Genomic DNA, 19,138 nt, shown 5'->3' with positions numbered 1-19,138 from the left:
ATGGAAGTAAAGTCTGATACTGTAAAGAGCAATATTGCATAGGAACCTGGAATGTTAGGTCCATGAATCAAGGAAAATTGAAAGACGTCAAATAGGAGATGGCAAGAGTGAATATTGACATTTTAGGAATCAGTGAACTAAAATGGATTGGAATGGGTGAATTTAACTCAGATGACCATTTTATCTACTACTGTGGGCAAGAATCCCTTAGATGAAATGGAGTAGCCATCATAGTCAACAAAAGAATCCAAAATGCATTACTTGGATGTAATCTCAAAAATGACAGAATGATCTGTTTCCAAGGCAAACCCCATTCAATATCACAGTAATCCAAGTCTATGCCTCAACCAGTAATGTGGAAGAGGCTGAAGTTGAATAGTTAGTTCTATGAAGACCTATAAGGCCTTCTAGAACTAACACCCAAAAAAGGTGTCCTTTTCATTATAGGGGACTGGAGTGCAAAAGTAGGAAGTCAAGAGATACCTGAAATAACAGGAAAATTTGGCCTTGAAGTACAAAATAAAGCAGGTCAAATCTAACAGAGTTTTGCCAAGAGAACACACTGGTCATAGCAAACACCCTCTTCCAACAACACAAGAGAAAACTCTACACATGGATATCACCAGATGGTCAATATTGAAATCAGATTGATTATATGTTTTGCAGCCAAAGATGGATGCAGCTCTATACAGTCAGCAAAAACAAGAGCAGGAGCTGACTGTGGCTCAGATCATGAACTCCTTATTGCCAAATTCAGACTTAAATTGAAGTAGGGAAAACCACAAGGCCATTCAGGTACAACCTAAATTAAATCCCTTATGATTATACAAAGGAAGTGACAAATAGATTCAAGGATTAGATCTGATAGAGTGCCTGAAGAACTATGGATGGGGGTTGTGACATTGTACAGCAGGTGGTTATCAAGACCACCCCCAAGAAAAAGAAATGCAAAGGCAAAATGGTTGTCTGAGGAGGCCTTACAAATAGCTGAGAAAAGAAGAGAAGCTAAAGTCAAAGGAGAAAAGGAAAGATATACCCATTTGAATGCAGTTATAACTACATACGACAGTTTTCCCAAATGAAAACAAATGTCTTCAGTTCTTTATCAAAGGCTAACATGACCTAGATATATCCAGATGCAAAACAATTTGAACCCCTCAAGAAGAACACACTTTAGTGTAATTCTTGAATAGTGTGCTTTTTATGGGAAAGGTTATTTCTATGATGTAGAATAATTTATCTACATCATTTCCTATATCAGCGGTAACACCCTTCTCATTACCTTAGAACTCTGTTTCCTCAGGAACCCTCCCACTTCAGTCTTTGTTGAGTTCCTTTGTCCTTAGCATTTTTGGATTGATGTGTTTTATTTTCCTTCCCTGTACTAATCTCAAGTAAGATGGGTGTATACTCATGCTCAGTCATGGCCAACTGTTTGCAACCCCATGGACTTCAGCCCACCAGGCTCCTCTGTCCATGGAATTTTCCAGGCAAGAATATTGGAGTGGGTTGCCATTTCCTCTTCCAGGGAATCTTCCCCACCCAGGGATCGAACCTGTGTCTCCTGTATCTCCTGCATTGGCAGGCTGATTCTTTACCACTGAGCCACCTGGGAACTTGTAAGTAAATCTTATTAAAGCACCTCTCTTTCACCAGATAGAAGGGTTTGAGAAAGCGGAGAGTAATGTCTGTTTCTCTTTAGCCATGTACACCTGGTACTTAGCAGTGCCTGGCACATAGTAGCCCTCAATATAGATTTGATGAATACATGTTTTACTCAGTGAAACAGGCAGATTCTGAAATGAAGGGAATGAGGAGAAAAGCTACTTTAAAGCAACTCTACAGCCTTTGCTTATGCTTAGCTCTGGCTCTCCACATAGCCTACACCACAGCACTGTGGACCAACGTGACAAGTATAGGTTGGCTTTCCCATCAGATGTGATAAATCTTGTCCGTATCAAGCCAGATGAAGTGGGATTCAAGAGTGAATTCAAAGGAGAAGAAGGCATATTTGACTTAATAGAGGGCTGCTTTAAATTATATCTGTTCTCTTGACCTTTTTCAATTTAGTTCCTTAAAGAAATTATTCACATCCAAGATAAACAGATAAAAAGACCACAAAATGCAGCCATTTCCCTCTCACCAACAAAGCACCTGAAAGATTCAGTAGACAATGGTTAGAGACAGCCTCCCTAGAGGCCATACCCTTCTCACCCCCAGCCACATTTACCTTTGCCTCAGGACACGTCAGGAAGGTAGGCAGACTGTTATTGCATAGCACAACTGCAGCAGAGCATGTTGCCCCAGTCTCCATCCAAAATACACCTCCCTCAGACTTTACTCATCTCTGAATGTGAACATTAAGCACTCATTCCTGTTTATTTGTGCCCTGTGACTTTGCAAGCACTCCTAGTAGGGCATCAGATTAAGCGTTTCTCTAAATTCTTAAGAAGCATGAACTCATGGATATTTATCAACAGTAGGCATGGACCAGGAAAGAGCATAAACATGCTGAGAACACCTGCAGGGACTTGGAAAGGTGTCACCAATGGCTAGAAAACAAGGAAGTATAAAGGGTTGGTGGGGAACACAGAAGACACCTGGGTCTAATTTATAATCTTGGCAATATTGACTGTAACCTGCCTCATCAAATTAAACAGTTTTCAAGGAAAAGTTGTGTAGAGGCTCATATAGTTACCCATGGAGAGTGGAGAGTTTGTCTCATATCAGACAGCTGTGGGTATCTGACCTCATAGCTTCTCACCATATGCTGGGATCGCAGGGGTGGCCAGTTTCCTTTGAGATGGCTCTTGGCATTCACACCTCTCCCTCAGATGCTTTTCTGTCCCTCTTTTACTTCCTGAACAAGCTTGCTTGCCTAGGGAGATGAGTCAGAGGATGAGTGATGAAAGAATCTCAAGCTAACAGACCATCTCACAAAGGAGAAAAGACCTCACAAGAGGAAAATAGACTGAAGTGTGTATTCATAACCTGAGAAGTTGTTTTAAAAATCTGGTCCCATTACAAGAAGATTCTTTATTATAACATCATTGTCTGCAAAATGTCTAGGCTTCTCTGGTGGCTAAGATAGTAAAGAATCCGCCTGCCATGTGCAGACCTGGGTTCGATCCCTGGGTTGGGAAGATGCCCTGGAGAAGGGAACAGCTACCCACTCCAGTATTCTGGCCTGGAGAATCCCACGGCCTGTGTAGTCCATGGAGTCTCAAAGAGTTGGACGTGACTGAGTAACTTTCACACTAGGCACATTTGTGTCATTTAGGCGTGCATTTGTGTGTTTATTTACTTGTTTATTTGTTATGAGAACCTAACCTCATAATCAGATTGTCCTATTTGGGCTCCAAAAGTGGCTTGTCACTGAGTGAAAGTAATTTCCCATGGCAGGTGCTCCCAGCAGGTGGCTGCTCATGGTACCTGCATCAGAAAGGTAGGTTTAGTTAGAGATTTTATTTTAATATGAAATCTGTATTGCAGCCTGAGCCTCTACTGGGTGATGTGCCAAAATTCATGTCTGCAGCATGATTTATTATGTGAAAATACCACAGAACTAATCAGTGGAGTTACTAATTAATACAAATCTGCATTTTTTGCATAAGCAATTAGTGCAAGGAGAGAGCAGTGAAAGAGGAAGTTCAACTCCTTTAATCTCAGTGCCTACTCAAGCGGAAAGACCCACCAGGGCCAAACTCTGAGATCTACATTTGGAATTTTCCCCCTTTGATTAGTTAAAGACATAAAAGGTCAAATTATCAATATTTAATTTATGTGAAAATGTATTTGTTAAAGAGGAAAAACATGTTATTTTAAAAAGATGAGCCTCTAGGGCTAAATTCTTGAATTAAAAATAGTTATATTTTCCATTTCAACAAAGTCTGAATAATATTTAATAAGGATTCTGGTTGCTCATAACATTTGAAAATTACATCCATAATTGGGAGAGGTGTATGGTATACATTTCTAAGGTATTTGAATTACAAAAGGTGCTTGCTCTTTCCTACAGGACTTGTTCCAGTTATTTTGGACGTGGTGTATTCGTGCAATATTCTAAGTCTGGTATGATTTAGATAATTGTGTGGCTCACCAAATCTGAGCAAATATTCCATTTAGCTTTGGTTTATTTCCCCACTAATTTAATAGAAATGTTTATAGTATGAAATAACTGGACAATTGATATGATGATGGGGATGGAGAGAGATTTCTATTACCAATAAAATGTATACTCAATAAAACAAAAGTAAAATCATTTTTACATTTTTTTGTTTCTGTGGGCAAAAAATGAATTCATTTTGGTTTAGATGCGATGTGCCAGATAAGCGCAAATATTAGAACAATGACTATCTTTCTGAAAGTTATTCAATGTACAGTTTCTTTGTTTCAGACTCACTAGTTCAAATTATAATTTAAACTTCCCTCTCCCCTAAACCTGGATATCTAGTTTTCCTGGAAACATCCTGAAAAGGAGGTTGCTAATTAAATTCAGATTAAGAGGGCTCTCTGATTAAAATTTCAGGATGTGGGAGTCAGTGGTTTTGTGAAAGAAAGCCAACAGGAAAAAGCGAAAGCCACTGGAAGGGGAGTCGTTTTGCTGAACCTTAATACTGGGAGTTTCATAAGTAGGAATTGTCCACGGTGCTGATACCCTGAGGAAGCCACTTTTCCTACAAGCTATCTGGGGCTCTAAACCAGGCTTGCCAGGCTTGTCCTGGTTTGGGGAACTTGAACCCCTGCAGCAGCATTGTTCAAGAGAAGCTCAAGTGCCATCGGTGTGTCTCTGCTGTCCACTCAAGCAGCAACACCAACTACCGGGGATTTGAGTTGGCCTGTTGCTCTTTGTTAAGGCAAAGGTTGGCAAACAACCCGCCGTTTGTGGGTTATCCACCCCGTTGAGGTCCCCTTTAGACAGCATGCTCTTTCTCAATCCAGCTGAAACAGGTGTGAGTCCCCTCTGTTTATAGTCCTCACCTGAGAGCAGGAGAACCCACGAACACACACTCGTGCACACTCACCCCCTCACATAACTTACACATTCACACTGACAAATTACACAGATATTAACGATCACATAGGCTCATATGCACATTCACACATATTCTTTTGTACACTCAGTCACATACACTGTACACTTAAGCACACTCCCATAGGCACACACATAGCCCATCTGACACACAAGGCCTTGGGCAATTGTGTCAGTAACCCGCTCCAGCCATTACTTGGAGCTGAGTTGATTTTGCGTTGGTGATACGGGTGTTGGATGGATGGTTTAAGGAAAGCCCCTCACTCTTGCCTGGGAATCGAAGATGAAGTCCCTTGGGGTCTGTAGGCGCCATGAGGGGAGCTGCCCATGCCCTGGAGGGATTAGGAGCTCGTAAATAATAAATAAAAGAGCCCAGGCGGACCGAGTTGGGGAAGTCTGGTGCTAAATCACTCCCCAAATCACAGCCGCGTCGAGCTCCATCCAATAGCTCTAAGCGATTTGTGGGGTTGGGGGTTGGAATCAATTTTCCCCCCCGTTCTCGCAGGTGCAATATGAATCAATTATCTTAATTAAGATTATGCCGCAAGCCCAGGAGATTTGGGGAGGACGGGTTTTGCGCTCGGGGCGACGGCAAGGCATTTTAATAGCTACTCTTTTGCTCCCGGCTCTCCCCCGCCGCCCGCCTGTCGAGCCCGGGCAGCTCCAGCCTCTGGCCAGGATCTGGGCGCACCGTGGCCTCCCTGGGGGCGAAGGCGCAAACCCCGCGCTGAGCCCGCGATCTGGGCAGAACCCCCAAGGCCTCCCAAGGGCTTCTGAGCCACGCGGCCTATGAGGACCTGCAGCTCTCGGTCTTCCAGCGGACCCTGCACCCTACGGTCTCGCTCGCCGCTCACCTCCTCCCGCGCCTTGAACGTGCCCAGGCCGGCACACCCCTCTCCTGGGAGGGGTGGGAGAGGGCGCGGGCGCCGCTGGAGGTCGGTGGGGCCGCCCGGGTCGTACGTAATACTTGCATTGAACGCAGACCTCCCTTTGCTAGAGCGAGCATCTGTTTCCCCGAGAAACAGGTCACCGCCGGGGACGCCAGCCCGGCCCCAGCTCTTTATCTTAGCCCTGTGAATGCGCCGCACCACCCCCTTCGCCCGCCAGCTACACGCTTCCCAGCCCCTAAGTCCCGGCCTCCCGCCTCCATCCCCCCGTCTCCTCCCCCCACACCTCCACACGCGGTGCCACACGCCTCCCCCCACCCCAGCCTCCCCGCCCAGGCCACACTCCCCTCGCCGCCTCGCGCTCCCTTCCCGCCGGCGCTCTGGCAGCCGCTGTAACGGCCGGGACCGCCCGGGCCGCGCCGCGCGCTCCAAGCGAGGGCCCGGGGCTGGGGGTGGGGGGCGACAGATTCGGGGCATTGCTCGAGGGCAGTGAGTCATGAAAGCGGCTTTTGTTGCCCGCGCGTGCGGTTCGCGTGCCGCTCGGCGGCCTGCAGCGCCCAGTGGGGACGGGAGCTGGAAGGTCTACGGCTAACGGGCTGTGGGGACAGAGGGACAAGGAGAGGATTTAGAGACTTGGGAGAGGGACAGTGTGCAACCGTCGAAAGAAAGTTCAAAAGAGGGAGAAGAAAATACGGAGGCAGGACGGGACCGCGACTATTCCACGGTACTAAGCCAGCCATGCCGGCAGTCAATCCTCCCTGAGCGTTGCGGCTGCCACTGTCCTCTGGCCCCAATTTCTTCCCCCCGACCCCCAACCCCTTCCCCTCCCAACAAAAGGCAACTCAATCCAGGCCTCTTCCCTTCCAGATCTGACAACTGGCCTGCAGTCTCCCGGGGCGGGGGTGGGGGTCGGGGTGAGCGGGTAGAGGGACGGAGTGGGGGTAAGGGGGGTGGGCAATCTCCACCGCGAGGCGCACCGTGGGTAGACGTTCCCCGCGCCCAGGCGGGTCGGCCAGGGCGCCCAGAGGCTCACTGAGAGCGGGATTAAGGGTGAATCTATCAAGAGCAGAAGGAGGGAAGGAGTTTAGTTAATTCCCGCACCGGAGTCTCTCGGCTGGCGACATACCCACATTTCCCTTTCTTGCCTGCCCAGGAACATCTGGCCCTACCAAGAATCTCCTGTACTCCACCGGGTGTCCCAAACTGAGGAAGTTGCCTTCTGAGTGGGGGACCCCCTAGGCCATCCGCAGGCCTTCGGGGTAGCTGAAGCCCTCTTCCCTCTCGCCCCCAGCACCCCCTCTGAAGCTCTCCTAAGACTGAGAAATGAGGGCCAGGGCACATCCCCGCGGGCACGGTGGGCTAGGCTGTCGGGGCAACTGCTGGGAGAATGGCAACACTTGGTCACCCGCGCGTGTCCTGGGACCTCCAAGTTGGGGACCGGCCCCCGCAGGCTGTTACTCAGATGGCCCTCAGGTTTTAACCCATCACTTAAGATAAAGACTGTACAGGGTAAATACCAAGACTAGGCTCCTGGGTGAATTCTTCTGTCCTCTTCTGCGATCCTGGTACACTTATGAGTAAAGGCAAAAGCCAAAACTCTGTACAGTTTTGCCCTGGAAGCTCAGCATGGGTCATGCTACGCTTTGGGCAAGGGGATCTCCCATCCCTTTATTCCTCTTTCAGGTTGCATGCAGACTTCTAGACACCAGCGATAATGTTAGGACCCTCTGCCCCTCCCCACCACATCCCTTCTTTTGTCCCCAGATGCACCCAACCCCAGCGGCTCAGCCTGACACTGTTTGCAAACTCAAGGGGCTTTTAGAGCAATTGCCTTTAAATAAGCAATTCAAGTTCACAGCATTCATTGTAAGGGGACACGGGTCTGGGAGGGGATAAGGGGTTAGTTAATGGAGGATTAGAGGAAAGTCTGGTGGAGAAAGAGTGGACAGGGAAGAGATACAGCCAACTTAATTCTGAAACATGCCTTGGTGGAAACAGGTGAATAAAGAATCACCATTTTAACACAAATATGGCTCCTTTAGAATTAGGAAGCTCTGGTTTTTGCTTGACCTGCAAGGTAGAGGGTCACATCAGTCTTTAAGGTCTGGAAAAGTAGCCATCAGCCCTTCCTAGAGTTGTACTAATGCCCTTTCTAGGAAGAGGAGTGAAAAGGACCACCTTTAGAATAGGCCCTTTGCATCCTCCCTTTGAGAAGGCTTGTCTCAACCAAGTTCCTATTTGCAAGCTTGAAAGTGGGGACCAAGGGGGACAAGGCAGCTGCGGCAGGGAGCCAGGGCGAGGGCACACTTTACATCCATCCAATGACCTTGGTTAAACGGCAGAATCTTAGCGTCAGAGAAGTCCTCTAGCTTTCATGCAAGAGAGCTCCGGAGGCCACTGAAGCCAAGGACTAGCGCGATCTGAGGACAAGGACTACGGGCAAGAGGGGTATACGGACAGAGTGAGGAGTCTCCAGGGACAAGGGCAGATGAGGGCCACGAGGGCCGGGTTGCACGGATGCTGAAGTAGAGTGACCAGTACCAAATTTTCTCTACTGTTGAGGTTGGGCGTGGGCGACCCAGTTAAGGAGGCTAGGGACTAGTCTCACAGCTGCGTTTACAGATAAAGCTGTTTTAATACAGAATATATGTTGCTTAAGGGGCTGGTGGAGACTGGGAGAAGCCACCCTTTGGTGCCAACGAACAAAGCGTCTACTAAGAAGGAGAAATCAAGAGATTGACACCTTAGAGAGGGCAGGGAGTGCCCAGGAAGCCAGTGCCTGGGCGAGGAGTCCAAAGGAGTCTCGGCTTCTGCTTCTTTCACCTTTGCCCTACTTACCGCCCCAACGCGGGCCACTCACTCTGATCTAAAGCCAGTCGGTGTTCGCTTTCGCGCTCTCTTCTCTCCAACTCCTTCCCCCCGTCTCTCCCCCCACCGCGCGCCCCTTCTCCCTTCTGCCGCCTGAAAGGGTTAATCTCTCCTGCGGGTAAAAACAGGTCCGCGGAGTCTCTAACTGGCGACAGATGGGCCACTTTCTTCTGGCCACAAAGGGGCCGGAATGGAGCGCTCCGCGGCATACAAATGGGCAGGTCACGTGGTCCCCGGCTCTTGGCTGGACTGGGAGGACCATATGGCGCATGCCGGGGAGGAAGGAGATGGGGCGGGGGTAGGGGTAGAGGAGAGGGGAGCTGGAGTCGGATGCGGGTGGGAGAGGAGCAAAGCTGAAGGGGCGGGGGCGGGAGGAGGAGGGCGGAAGGGAAGGGAGCGCGGAACCCCGGCGCGTGCGCAGGCGCGGGCCGCTGGAACCTGCTCGCCCGCTAGGCTCCTGGCCCCGCCCGCGCTCAGCATCACCAACTCGGCTATATAACCTGAGCGCCCGCGCTGCCGGGACACGAGGAATTCGCCCCACGCAGAAGGCACGGCGCCCAGAGGCCCCAGGGTTATGAGACCATCACTGCTCAGGACTTACTAACAACTGCAGGTAATTAAATCCTTTAATTTTTATTAGGAATAAAAGCAATTGAAGATGTACCTACATATTCTGTATGTGTGCGTCTGTAAGCGCGTTTATGCGTTGAGACAGGCATTCCTTTTCATAATTGCAAGGCGAATACGCACACAGTTTGAGTCGCATCACTCAAATACCCGCTGCAGGCCTAATCATTTTTAAAAATGTTTTACTTTTTTTGTTGTTGTTGTTTGTTTTTTGGAGGGGAAAAAGTATAGGAGCGTCTTTGGATTTTTTAAAAATATAATGTCCTATAGCTCTATGATTATTTCCTAGTGGTGATTCCAAAGTTCTGAAAGCAGATAACTACTTCAGTATTTCACTTCTATCAATAAGGGCGAAAAAAAAAGCCCACGTTACCAAGATTTATTTTGTAGACATGTATTTTATGCACGTTGGGAATAGCAAATTATTTTTTCATTGAATGAAAGGGGTATTGATACTTTGAATATACACACCCTAGAAAATAAACCGAGTTGAGAGGTACTTTAGTTGAGAGGGGATAAAATGTGGAGAAAGAGAGAGGGACCCACTCCTGCTACCTGTTACTGTCCCAGAGTCGGCCAAGTCCCCAGCACCCACTGCAGGAGCCAGAAATTCAGTTGTCTAACTAAAGGCTTTTTATTTTCCTTATAAGAAGCAGCAACTTCGCCATTGCCATTCGCTGACCATTATAATTACTCAATCTTTTAAAGGGAGGTTTGAGGCGAACTTTGAAAAGCCCCAATAAAGAGCGGGCGGCCCTTTCAATGGGCTGTTTATTAGAGAGGAGCCTTTCGCACCTGATCCCCGGCGCGCGGAGGAGCCCTCTGCGCCGCGCCCCGGGTTCTGGCCCGGTAGCAAGCGCTTTTATACAAGGTGGAAATTCAGCAGAGGGTCAGCGGGATGGGAGGTAAGAAAAGAAAGGCAAGGGTGGGATGGAAACCCCCCGCCCACTTTTGTTACCAGATGTTTCGTTGATGGTGAAATAATTTTGTGGAAAATACTTTTTCTCCACCATGCATTTGCTTTTCAATCTCCACTCCGTATAATCTTCTTAAAAATCACTGCCAGCGTTAGTAAATTACGTAAGGGATCTTCAACTTTAATCGCCGAGTGCGGGGAGGCCAGAACCGAGATGGAACATAATTGTAATTTTCAAACTCGTCTTTTTTTGTGGAGTTTTGACTTTGAACTCATGCAAATAAACATGAAGTCGCCGAAATTCACACTTATTTTCACACACATTATCCTACCGGATAATCACTATAAACACACTTAATCACAAGGAAACATACACCAGAAGTATACTTATGACACTTATTCTAGCTCCTATTCGAACGCAGCCCGGTCCTGTCTCCTACGTGCCAGCCGGGCACACACAGGCCATTATAAAACTGCATTTAAACTTTTCCTCGGGGGCATTCATTTTGTAATCCGCTGGTAGTTCTTTTCATATGCATTTCTCTAGGACTAGTGAGAGCTGAAGGCCTTTGTAGTTTTTGAATGTAGCGTTTTTCTCCTTTTCTGTTTTCCCCTCTCCCCTGTTGAATGTAGGAAACCTAACCATGACCAAATCCTACAGCGAGAGTGGGCTGATGGGAGAGCCTCAGCCCCAGGGTCCTCCAAGCTGGACAGATGAGTGTCTTAGTTCTCAGGACGAGGAGCACGAGACAGACAAAAAGGAGGATGACCTCGAAGCCATGAACGCGGAAGAGGACTCACTGAGGAACGGGGGAGAGGAGGAGGAGGAAGATGAGGACCTGGAAGAGGAGGAAGAAGAGGAAGAGGAGGACGACGATCAAAAGCCTAAGAGACGCGGCCCCAAAAAGAAGAAGATGACGAAGGCGCGCCTCGAGCGTTTTAAGCTGAGACGCATGAAAGCCAACGCCCGGGAGCGGAACCGCATGCACGGGCTGAACGCAGCGCTGGACAACCTGCGCAAGGTGGTGCCCTGCTACTCTAAGACGCAGAAGCTGTCCAAAATCGAGACACTGCGCTTGGCCAAAAACTACATCTGGGCTCTGTCAGAAATCTTGCGTTCAGGGAAAAGCCCTGACCTGGTCTCCTTTGTACAGACGCTCTGCAAGGGTTTATCCCAGCCCACCACCAACCTGGTTGCTGGCTGCCTGCAGCTCAATCCTCGAACTTTTCTGCCTGAGCAGAACCAAGACATGCCTGCTCACCTGCCGACCGCCAGCGCTTCGTTCCCTGTGCACCCCTATTCCTACCAGTCTCCGGGGCTGCCCAGCCCGCCCTACGGCACCATGGACAGCTCCCATGTCTTCCACGTCAAGCCGCCGCCTCACGCCTACAGCGCAGCGCTGGAACCTTTCTTTGAGAGCCCTCTGACTGATTGCACCAGCCCTTCCTTTGACGGACCCCTCAGCCCGCCGCTCAGCATCAATGGCAACTTCTCTTTCAAACACGAACCGTCCGCCGAGTTTGAGAAAAATTATGCCTTTACCATGCACTATCCTGCAGCGACCCTGGCAGGGGCCCAAAGCCACGGATCAGTCTTCTCGGGCGCCTCTGCCCCTCGCTGTGAGATCCCTATAGACAATATTATGTCCTTCGATAGCCATTCACATCATGAGCGAGTCATGAGTGCCCAGCTCAATGCCATCTTTCACGATTAGAGGCACGTCAGTTTCACCGTCCCTGGGAAACGAACCCACTGTGCTTAAACAGTGACTGTCGTGTTTACAAAAGGCAGCCCTTTGAGTATTACTGCTGCAAAGTGCAAATACTCCAAGCTTCAAGTGATATATGTATTTATTGTCGTTACTGCCTTTGGTAGAAACAGGGGATCAAAGTTCCTGTTCACTTTATGTATTATTTTCTATAGCTCTTCTATTTTAAAAAAATAATACAGTAAAGTTAAAAAAAATGCACCACAAATTTGGTGCAGCTGTATTCAGATCATATTAATTATCTGATCGGGATAACAAAATCACAAGCAATAATTAGGATCTATGCAATTTTTAAACTAGTAATGGGCCAATTAAAATATATATAAATATATATTTTTCAACCAGCATTTTACTACTTGTTACCTTTCCCATGCTGAATTATTTTGTTGTGATTTTGTACAGAATTTTTAATGACTTTTTATAATGTGGATTTCCTATTTTAAAACCATGCAGCTTCATCAATTTTTATACATATCAGAAAAGTAGAAATTATATCTAATTTATACAAAATAATTTAACTAATTTAAACCAGCAGAAAAGTGCTTAGAAAGTTGTTGTGTTGCCTTAGCACTTCTTTCTTCTCTAATTGTTAAAGAAAATTGCACAATTTGAGCAGTTCATTTCACTTTAAAGTCGTTCTCTCTCCTTAAAATGAAAACCAGATCCATAATTCTTAAGAGAATGAATAAAAACAAGAGATGTATTCCCTATCAAAACATATCAATTCAGTACTTGCTCAAGCTTGTATATACATATTATAAACAAATGCCAACATACCCTTCTTTAAATCAAAAGCTGCTTGACTATCACATACAATTTGCACTGTTTCTTTTTAGTCTTTTACTCCTTTGCATCCCATGATTTTACAGAGAATCTGAAGCTATTGATGTTTCCAGAAAATATAAATGCATGATTTTATACATAGTCACACAAATGGTGGTTTGTCATATATTCATGTAATGAATCTGAGCCTAAATCTAATCAGGTTGTTAATGTTGGGATTTTATACCTATTGTAGTCAATTAGTACAGTAGCTTAAATAAATTCAAACCATTTAATTCATAATTAGAACAATAGCTATTGCATGTAAAATGCAGTCCAGAATAAGTGCTGTTTGAGATGTGATACTGGTACCACTGGAATCAATATGTACTGTAATCTTGTTTGTAATCCTGTATATTATGGTGTAATGCACAACTTAGAAAACACTCATCCAGTTGCAATAAAATAGTATTGAAAAATCTGAACAATTGTTGCATTTCTTCTTAAAGTGATTAAAAAAAAATAATTCCTAAGGAGAACAATTGCTTAACTTGCTGAGTTAAAAAAATACTAAGTTCTATTTGTAGAAAAAAATTAAAAAGTTTAGTTTAACACAAACTCTCTAGTCTGTTTATCTTGCTTAGGGAGTGACCAACTCTTTGTAGTTAAAGAATGAACCTAACTGATATTTCATTACTTGGACTATGAGGCTGGGGTTGGGTGAGGTTTGTGAAGAGACCAACAGTTGTATTTTTGGTTTTGGTTTCCATCCCTTTATGAGTTTGTGTTTTCTTCGATTTTTTTTTAGAGGGGATTTAGTTAATTCTTAACAAACAAGACCCAAACAAGTATCCTAGCTTAGTTTATCTACATATCTAAGAACATACTAAATTTTTTTTTTACCTTTTTCTTAGTCCTTTTCTATCTGTACCTGAACTGAAACATTCTCTACTGCAAAACAGTCATATCCTGAAGAGAAAGTGATATACTTTTAGAATATGAGAGAAATGATTTGATTAAAGAATCCAAGAAGTGGCATTTTATCATTGTTATGTAATTGTGATGATTTCAGTAATTCTTCAGCAAAAAGTAGTAATGAACTACTTGTACTCAAGAACATGCTATTTGTACTGTGATATGTTTTGGATGGTCTAATTGTTTCCTCACCCCCTTTGGTGTACTGTTCTCCTGTTTCATAAATGGAACTCACCGAAAAAAACGTAGAGATGATTCTGTCCATTGGTAAGGCCGCTGAAAAAGTTTGGCATTTCTCTCCCTCTGGATGTGTTGACTGACAGGAGCAGTTTCTAGGCAATAGCATGTTGCCACTTGTGCCCTGGCTCTACTGTGGTGCTCTGATTACTGTCATTAGTGACTCCATTGTTCTTCCTCTGATTCGGATGCCACGTTGGATGACTACCTCCCTTCCCAAGCTTGTTCCTTTAATCCCGTTCTCATTGGTGATTTAGGGGTTCCAGAAAGCTGACCTCATTTAGCAAGCTGCTCCAGAAAAATGTGAGTAATCTAATGGACAGGAACAATTAGCTATACTAATAACATGGCCAACGGGGCTACGTCAAGCAGTGGCAGTAGCAGTAAGGAATATTTCAACATTAAAAAAATGTTTGAGTGCAATTTAAAGTATATCATTTTAGCATGTTTTCCATCAGCCTTCATCACATGGCAGAAATACTTTTAAGTTAGTCCCAACTTAATCCAAAATGCAATCATCTCATTCCAAGTGAAACAGAGTTGTTATTTTGGAATCAAGCTGTTGCTTCCTATAGCCAAGATTGCTTTCACTGTTCTTTCTTTAAGAGACATAATACTGAGATGATATCTGAACACTGCCAGCCTTCCAGCCTAGGACACCATAAAGTGAACATTCAGATCTTATGTGATCTATTCAGCAGCTCAGTTTCACCTATAATGAAAATTAAACTTCTTCATGCAAACTAAAAACTGTTGCTGTAATGAACAGAAGAAATAAGAGGATGCCATTTAAGAATTCCAGCTTTTAAAACAGCAAGCAGCGAAATCTGTGGATTATTTTTTGTAAGGTAGGAATGAAGACTCCAAATTAGGTTTGATATTGCCCCTCCCCATTTTACATGTATAACTTCATTCTAAGCTTAGAGATTCTTTCAGTCAGTCAAGGAGTAACTCACATGCCACCATCTTTTATTCAAAGGCAGGCACAGATGTTCCTTCTGCAGGGGAGGTTTTAATTTATGAAAATGATATTGTTTATGCATGAATGAACTGAATGCACTCTGCATATACACAGCACTTCCATCTGATCAGAGAAATACCACAGAACCAGTGCCAATGTCAGAAACATATTCTACAAATTTACTCACTTAAATGTTTAATGAATATTTGGAAGGCATTTTCAAACCACAAGAAACCTTTTCAATCATTTTTTTTCTTTTCTTTTGAAATTGCTTGGCATATTTAAAAGAAACTCTTACAGTTTTCATAATTGGCCAATGCCTATATCTAGAATAGAAAATGTTTTACTAAGTGAAAAGCAACCAAAAGGAAGAAACATCGGCAACTATAGCTTCATTGGGGAAAACATTTCTTTTAGTGTTGTTATATATGTCTGCTTACCAGTAGTATTTAGGGTTCTGGGTGTTCCCTCATCTTGAATAATTATTATTCCCACCAAATACAATGTTTAGATCTACTTATTTAATGTGAAAATGCTCTGATGAGTTATTTCCAGAATAAGGTGGTGTTTAAAATCAGTAGACAATTTCATAGTTGGAGATGGAATATTTTAACTAAATATTTTAACTGGTACATAATTCCTTTTGAATTCTGTATAACTTAGATTTCATTTGTGTCATCAATGACAAATACAGTATGATCTATCTACTTTTACTTTTAAAAAGACAACAAAATGTAAATTAAAATAGAAGCTTATATCTTAGGAATGTTCTACTAAGTTTAGGTTTATAATATGTTATAGAAAATAATATTAAAGTGAATCATAAGCTTTATAATTTATTAATCTTAAAAAAACTGTTTTCACATTTGAAAGTCTATAATTCTTACAAAATTAATGCATTTCTGAAAGAAGCTAGCAGTTACTAAAATGATACATGGATCATTAGCTAACAGTTTGAACCAAGCTGTTTTACTTCTATAATTAAACAAGAGCTTTAAAGTGAAAATATCTATTAAACAATTAATAAAACTAGGTTTCAAAACATAGGCTGATTTCATCCTAATGGGAATCATATAATAACAGAGCTGTTTCTTAAACTACACTAAAATCTCCTCTTTTCCTTTTCTACCACCATTGCTTGTTTCCTGAAAGCCATCTAAATAAAATCTTTAATTCCAGGATCTGATAAAGAATAAAAGAGCCAACGCAACATCTTGTGGAACACCAGGACTGAGAACTCTTGTTGTTACCATGCACAGAGGCATTCTGGCATCAGATGCATGGTGATTTGTATGGTGGCATAATCACTGGCTCCTGGCCAGGCATTATGTTTCAGAGGACACTATTGTCAAGAGCCATTCAACTAGAAATCTGCACTGTATGCACTCTGAAGTTGAGATCATCTGCCTTCCTATGTCAGGAAGAATTCTGTGCTGGCAATTGACTCATGGACTCTCTTCACACACACGAACATTTGGTTCAGTGGCTCTGATGGAATTAGCTGTGTAACCAAACTAGTGGCATCAACGAGACAAGGCAGCAGCCTCTGGGGACTTCTGTGTAAATTGCTAATCTTAAAATATCTTAAAAGGCAGAGTATCATGTTAATCCTGGACTAAATCTTCAGATACACTAAATGTGATTTGGCTATCTCAACAGTATTGTGCTAACTGCCCAGCTAACTTAGAGACAGGAGGATGGTGACAGTAACCATCTTTATGAATCCCCAGGTATGGAGTAATCTAGAGCGCCTGGATTGTGAAATGACATCTAGAGATGAGAGAGTAGATTTAATTTCTCATTCTTGAGCTAACTTGTTAACTTTGTTGTTTTTTAGTCACTAAGTCCAGTCCAACTCTTTTGCAACCCCATGGACTGTATGTAGCCCACTAGGCTCCTCTATCTATGGATTTCCCAGGCAAGAATACGGGATTGGGTTGCCATTTCCTTCGCCAGGGGATCTTCCCAACCCAGGGATCAAACCTGCATCTCCTGCATTGGCAGGCGGATTCTTTACCGCTGAGCCATCTGGGAAGCTCTAACTTGGTGACTTACTTTACTGTTAATAAGATTAAAAGCTAACTCTGCTTTGTGCTTTGATGTCGTAAGGAGCAGGCAGTCACAAGAAAGGCTTCCCACACTTATTAGGTAAGTGCTAAGTGTTTTCCATTCATTCCTATATTTCATCATCAGAATAGCCCTGTATCTTATTTCACAGATGGAGAAACATTGAGAAGCTGGGATATGTAGATATTTCATTACTGATTTCCTTCCTTCAGGTTCTACCTCAGAAGCAACTTTCCTCAAGTTCTTCCTGATTCCCATTTAAAGTAGCAACCAACCAAACCAAAATCATTGTTTTCAGCTTAATCAAAATCACTACTGTATGGCCCTTTTATCCATCTGATGTTATCTTGCTTATTTTTAAATTATCTACCTCTCTCAATAGAATGTGGGCTTCACAAGAAAATGAACCTTATCTGATTTGTTTGTTGCTGTTTCTCTGGTGCTCAGAAGACCCACAGGTCCTCAATAAATATGAACAAATCAAATTACACTAATCTGATGCCAAAACCTTAACCACTATGCTACAAATTAAGTCAGTTGAGAATGGAGAGCGCTACAGATGATTCTCATCCCAGTGAAAGTTATAAGCATTAATTCTATAAAAAGAGAACAACTGAAATTAATTTTCTATGACACCATGGCACCAAACTCCCCCCACCCCACCCCTTCTGAGCATTAGTAATCATGAGTTACCAGGAATCTTTTCTTTTTATTGATATTGATTGGTTAAATATAATTTCAAATCGGAATAAAAGGAGACCTAAAATGTTACAAGCTCTGTCCAGATCATGCCATTTTTTTTTTTAAATGGTTAAGAACTCGAAAGCATGCTACTTTCCCCCTTTCTGTTCATCATTCTTTCAGCAATAGTTCTTGATTTATTACTGGTGTTATGTAAAATTGCCCCAAACTTCTGTATCATCACTGAAGAGTTTAGATTACAGCAGATCAGAATGTAATCCATCATGAGTATGTACTCCAGCAACGAGTTTGAGACGCTGAGTAGCATTTGACAAATTAAAAATAAGCTACACAGAGGCAGATGATGGGACAGAAACAGAAATCCACAATGAAAAGGAGTGCTTTATAGTCACAACAGTTGTTGGTTAAATCCATCTTTCTCTAATGTATCAAATAGATTAGAAATGCCGTTAAGTTTATGGGGAATATGATTTTCCTTGTCAATACAACACAATTAAGAGAAAACATAGAGTTATTATTTTCAGCGACATTGGGTGTTTTTAATAATACAGGTGAATTATTAGGAGAGCTGTTTGCTGCTGCTAAGTCACTTCAGTCGTGTCCAACTCTGTGCGACCCCATAGATGGCAGCCCACCAGGCTCCATCGTCCTTGGGATTCTCCAGGCAAGAACACTGGAGTGGGTTGCCATTTCCTGCTCTAATGCGTGAAAGTGAAAAATGAAAGTGAAGTCGCTCAGTCATGTCCAACTCAGCGACCCCATGGACTGCAGCCCACCAGGCTCCTCCATCCATGGGATTTTCCAGGCAAGAGTACTGGAGTGGGGTGCCATTGCCTTCTCTGAGGAGAGCTGTTTAGGATGCAGAAAAAAAAATGGAGGAATCAGTATTCTTGAAAGGTGATTTAGTATAAAATCATTAAAAACTGAAGAATAGCTAGTGTTCTTTAAAATAATCATATACAGAATACTCTATTGATTGAGATAAATATTGCTGAATTATCTAAACTATAATATCTACTTCAAAATGTTTATTGTATAAACTTAGCACATCAATAAGATTTCTTTAGTGTTTTCTCTGGATGATGTCAGTTATGACCATGAATAAAAAAAGGGTTAATTCCTTACCCCTAATACTTTGGCCGCCTCATGTGAAGAGTTGACTCATTGGAAAAGACTGATGCTGGGAGGGATTGGGGGCAGGAGGAGAAGGGGACAACAGAGGATGAGATGGCTTGATGGCATCACTGACTCGATGGACGTGAGTTTGAGTGAACTCTGGGAGATGGTGATGGACAGGGAGGCCTGGCGTGCTGCGATTCACGGGGTCGCAAAGAG

At 43.8% G+C, this 19,138-nt stretch overlaps 1 protein-coding gene across 1 annotated transcript; it reads left to right on the top strand.

Annotated features, from left to right (window-relative positions):
• Positions 1 to 10,974: 10,974 nt before the first annotated feature.
• NEUROD1 (neuronal differentiation 1) lies at positions 10,975 to 12,045 on the top strand. The gene has a single exon (XM_005905941.3). It carries the CDS (start codon positions 10,975 to 10,977, stop codon positions 12,043 to 12,045), a length of 1,071 nt encoding a protein of 356 aa, XP_005906003.1.
• Positions 12,046 to 19,138: the final 7,093 nt, after the last annotated feature.

This window comes from Bos mutus, chromosome 2, assembly GCF_027580195.1.
Source record: "Bos mutus isolate GX-2022 chromosome 2, NWIPB_WYAK_1.1, whole genome shotgun sequence".
Taxonomy (NCBI): Eukaryota; Metazoa; Chordata; class Mammalia; order Artiodactyla; family Bovidae; genus Bos; species Bos mutus.
Note: the sequence above shows the minus strand (reverse complement) of the source record. Positions and strands in the feature narration are given on the sequence as shown.

Coding starts and splice junctions, on each gene's coding strand:
- NEUROD1 (XM_005905941.3), top strand. CDS start 10,975: ATGACCAAATCCTACAGCGAGAGTGGGCTGATGGGAGAGCCTCAGCCC.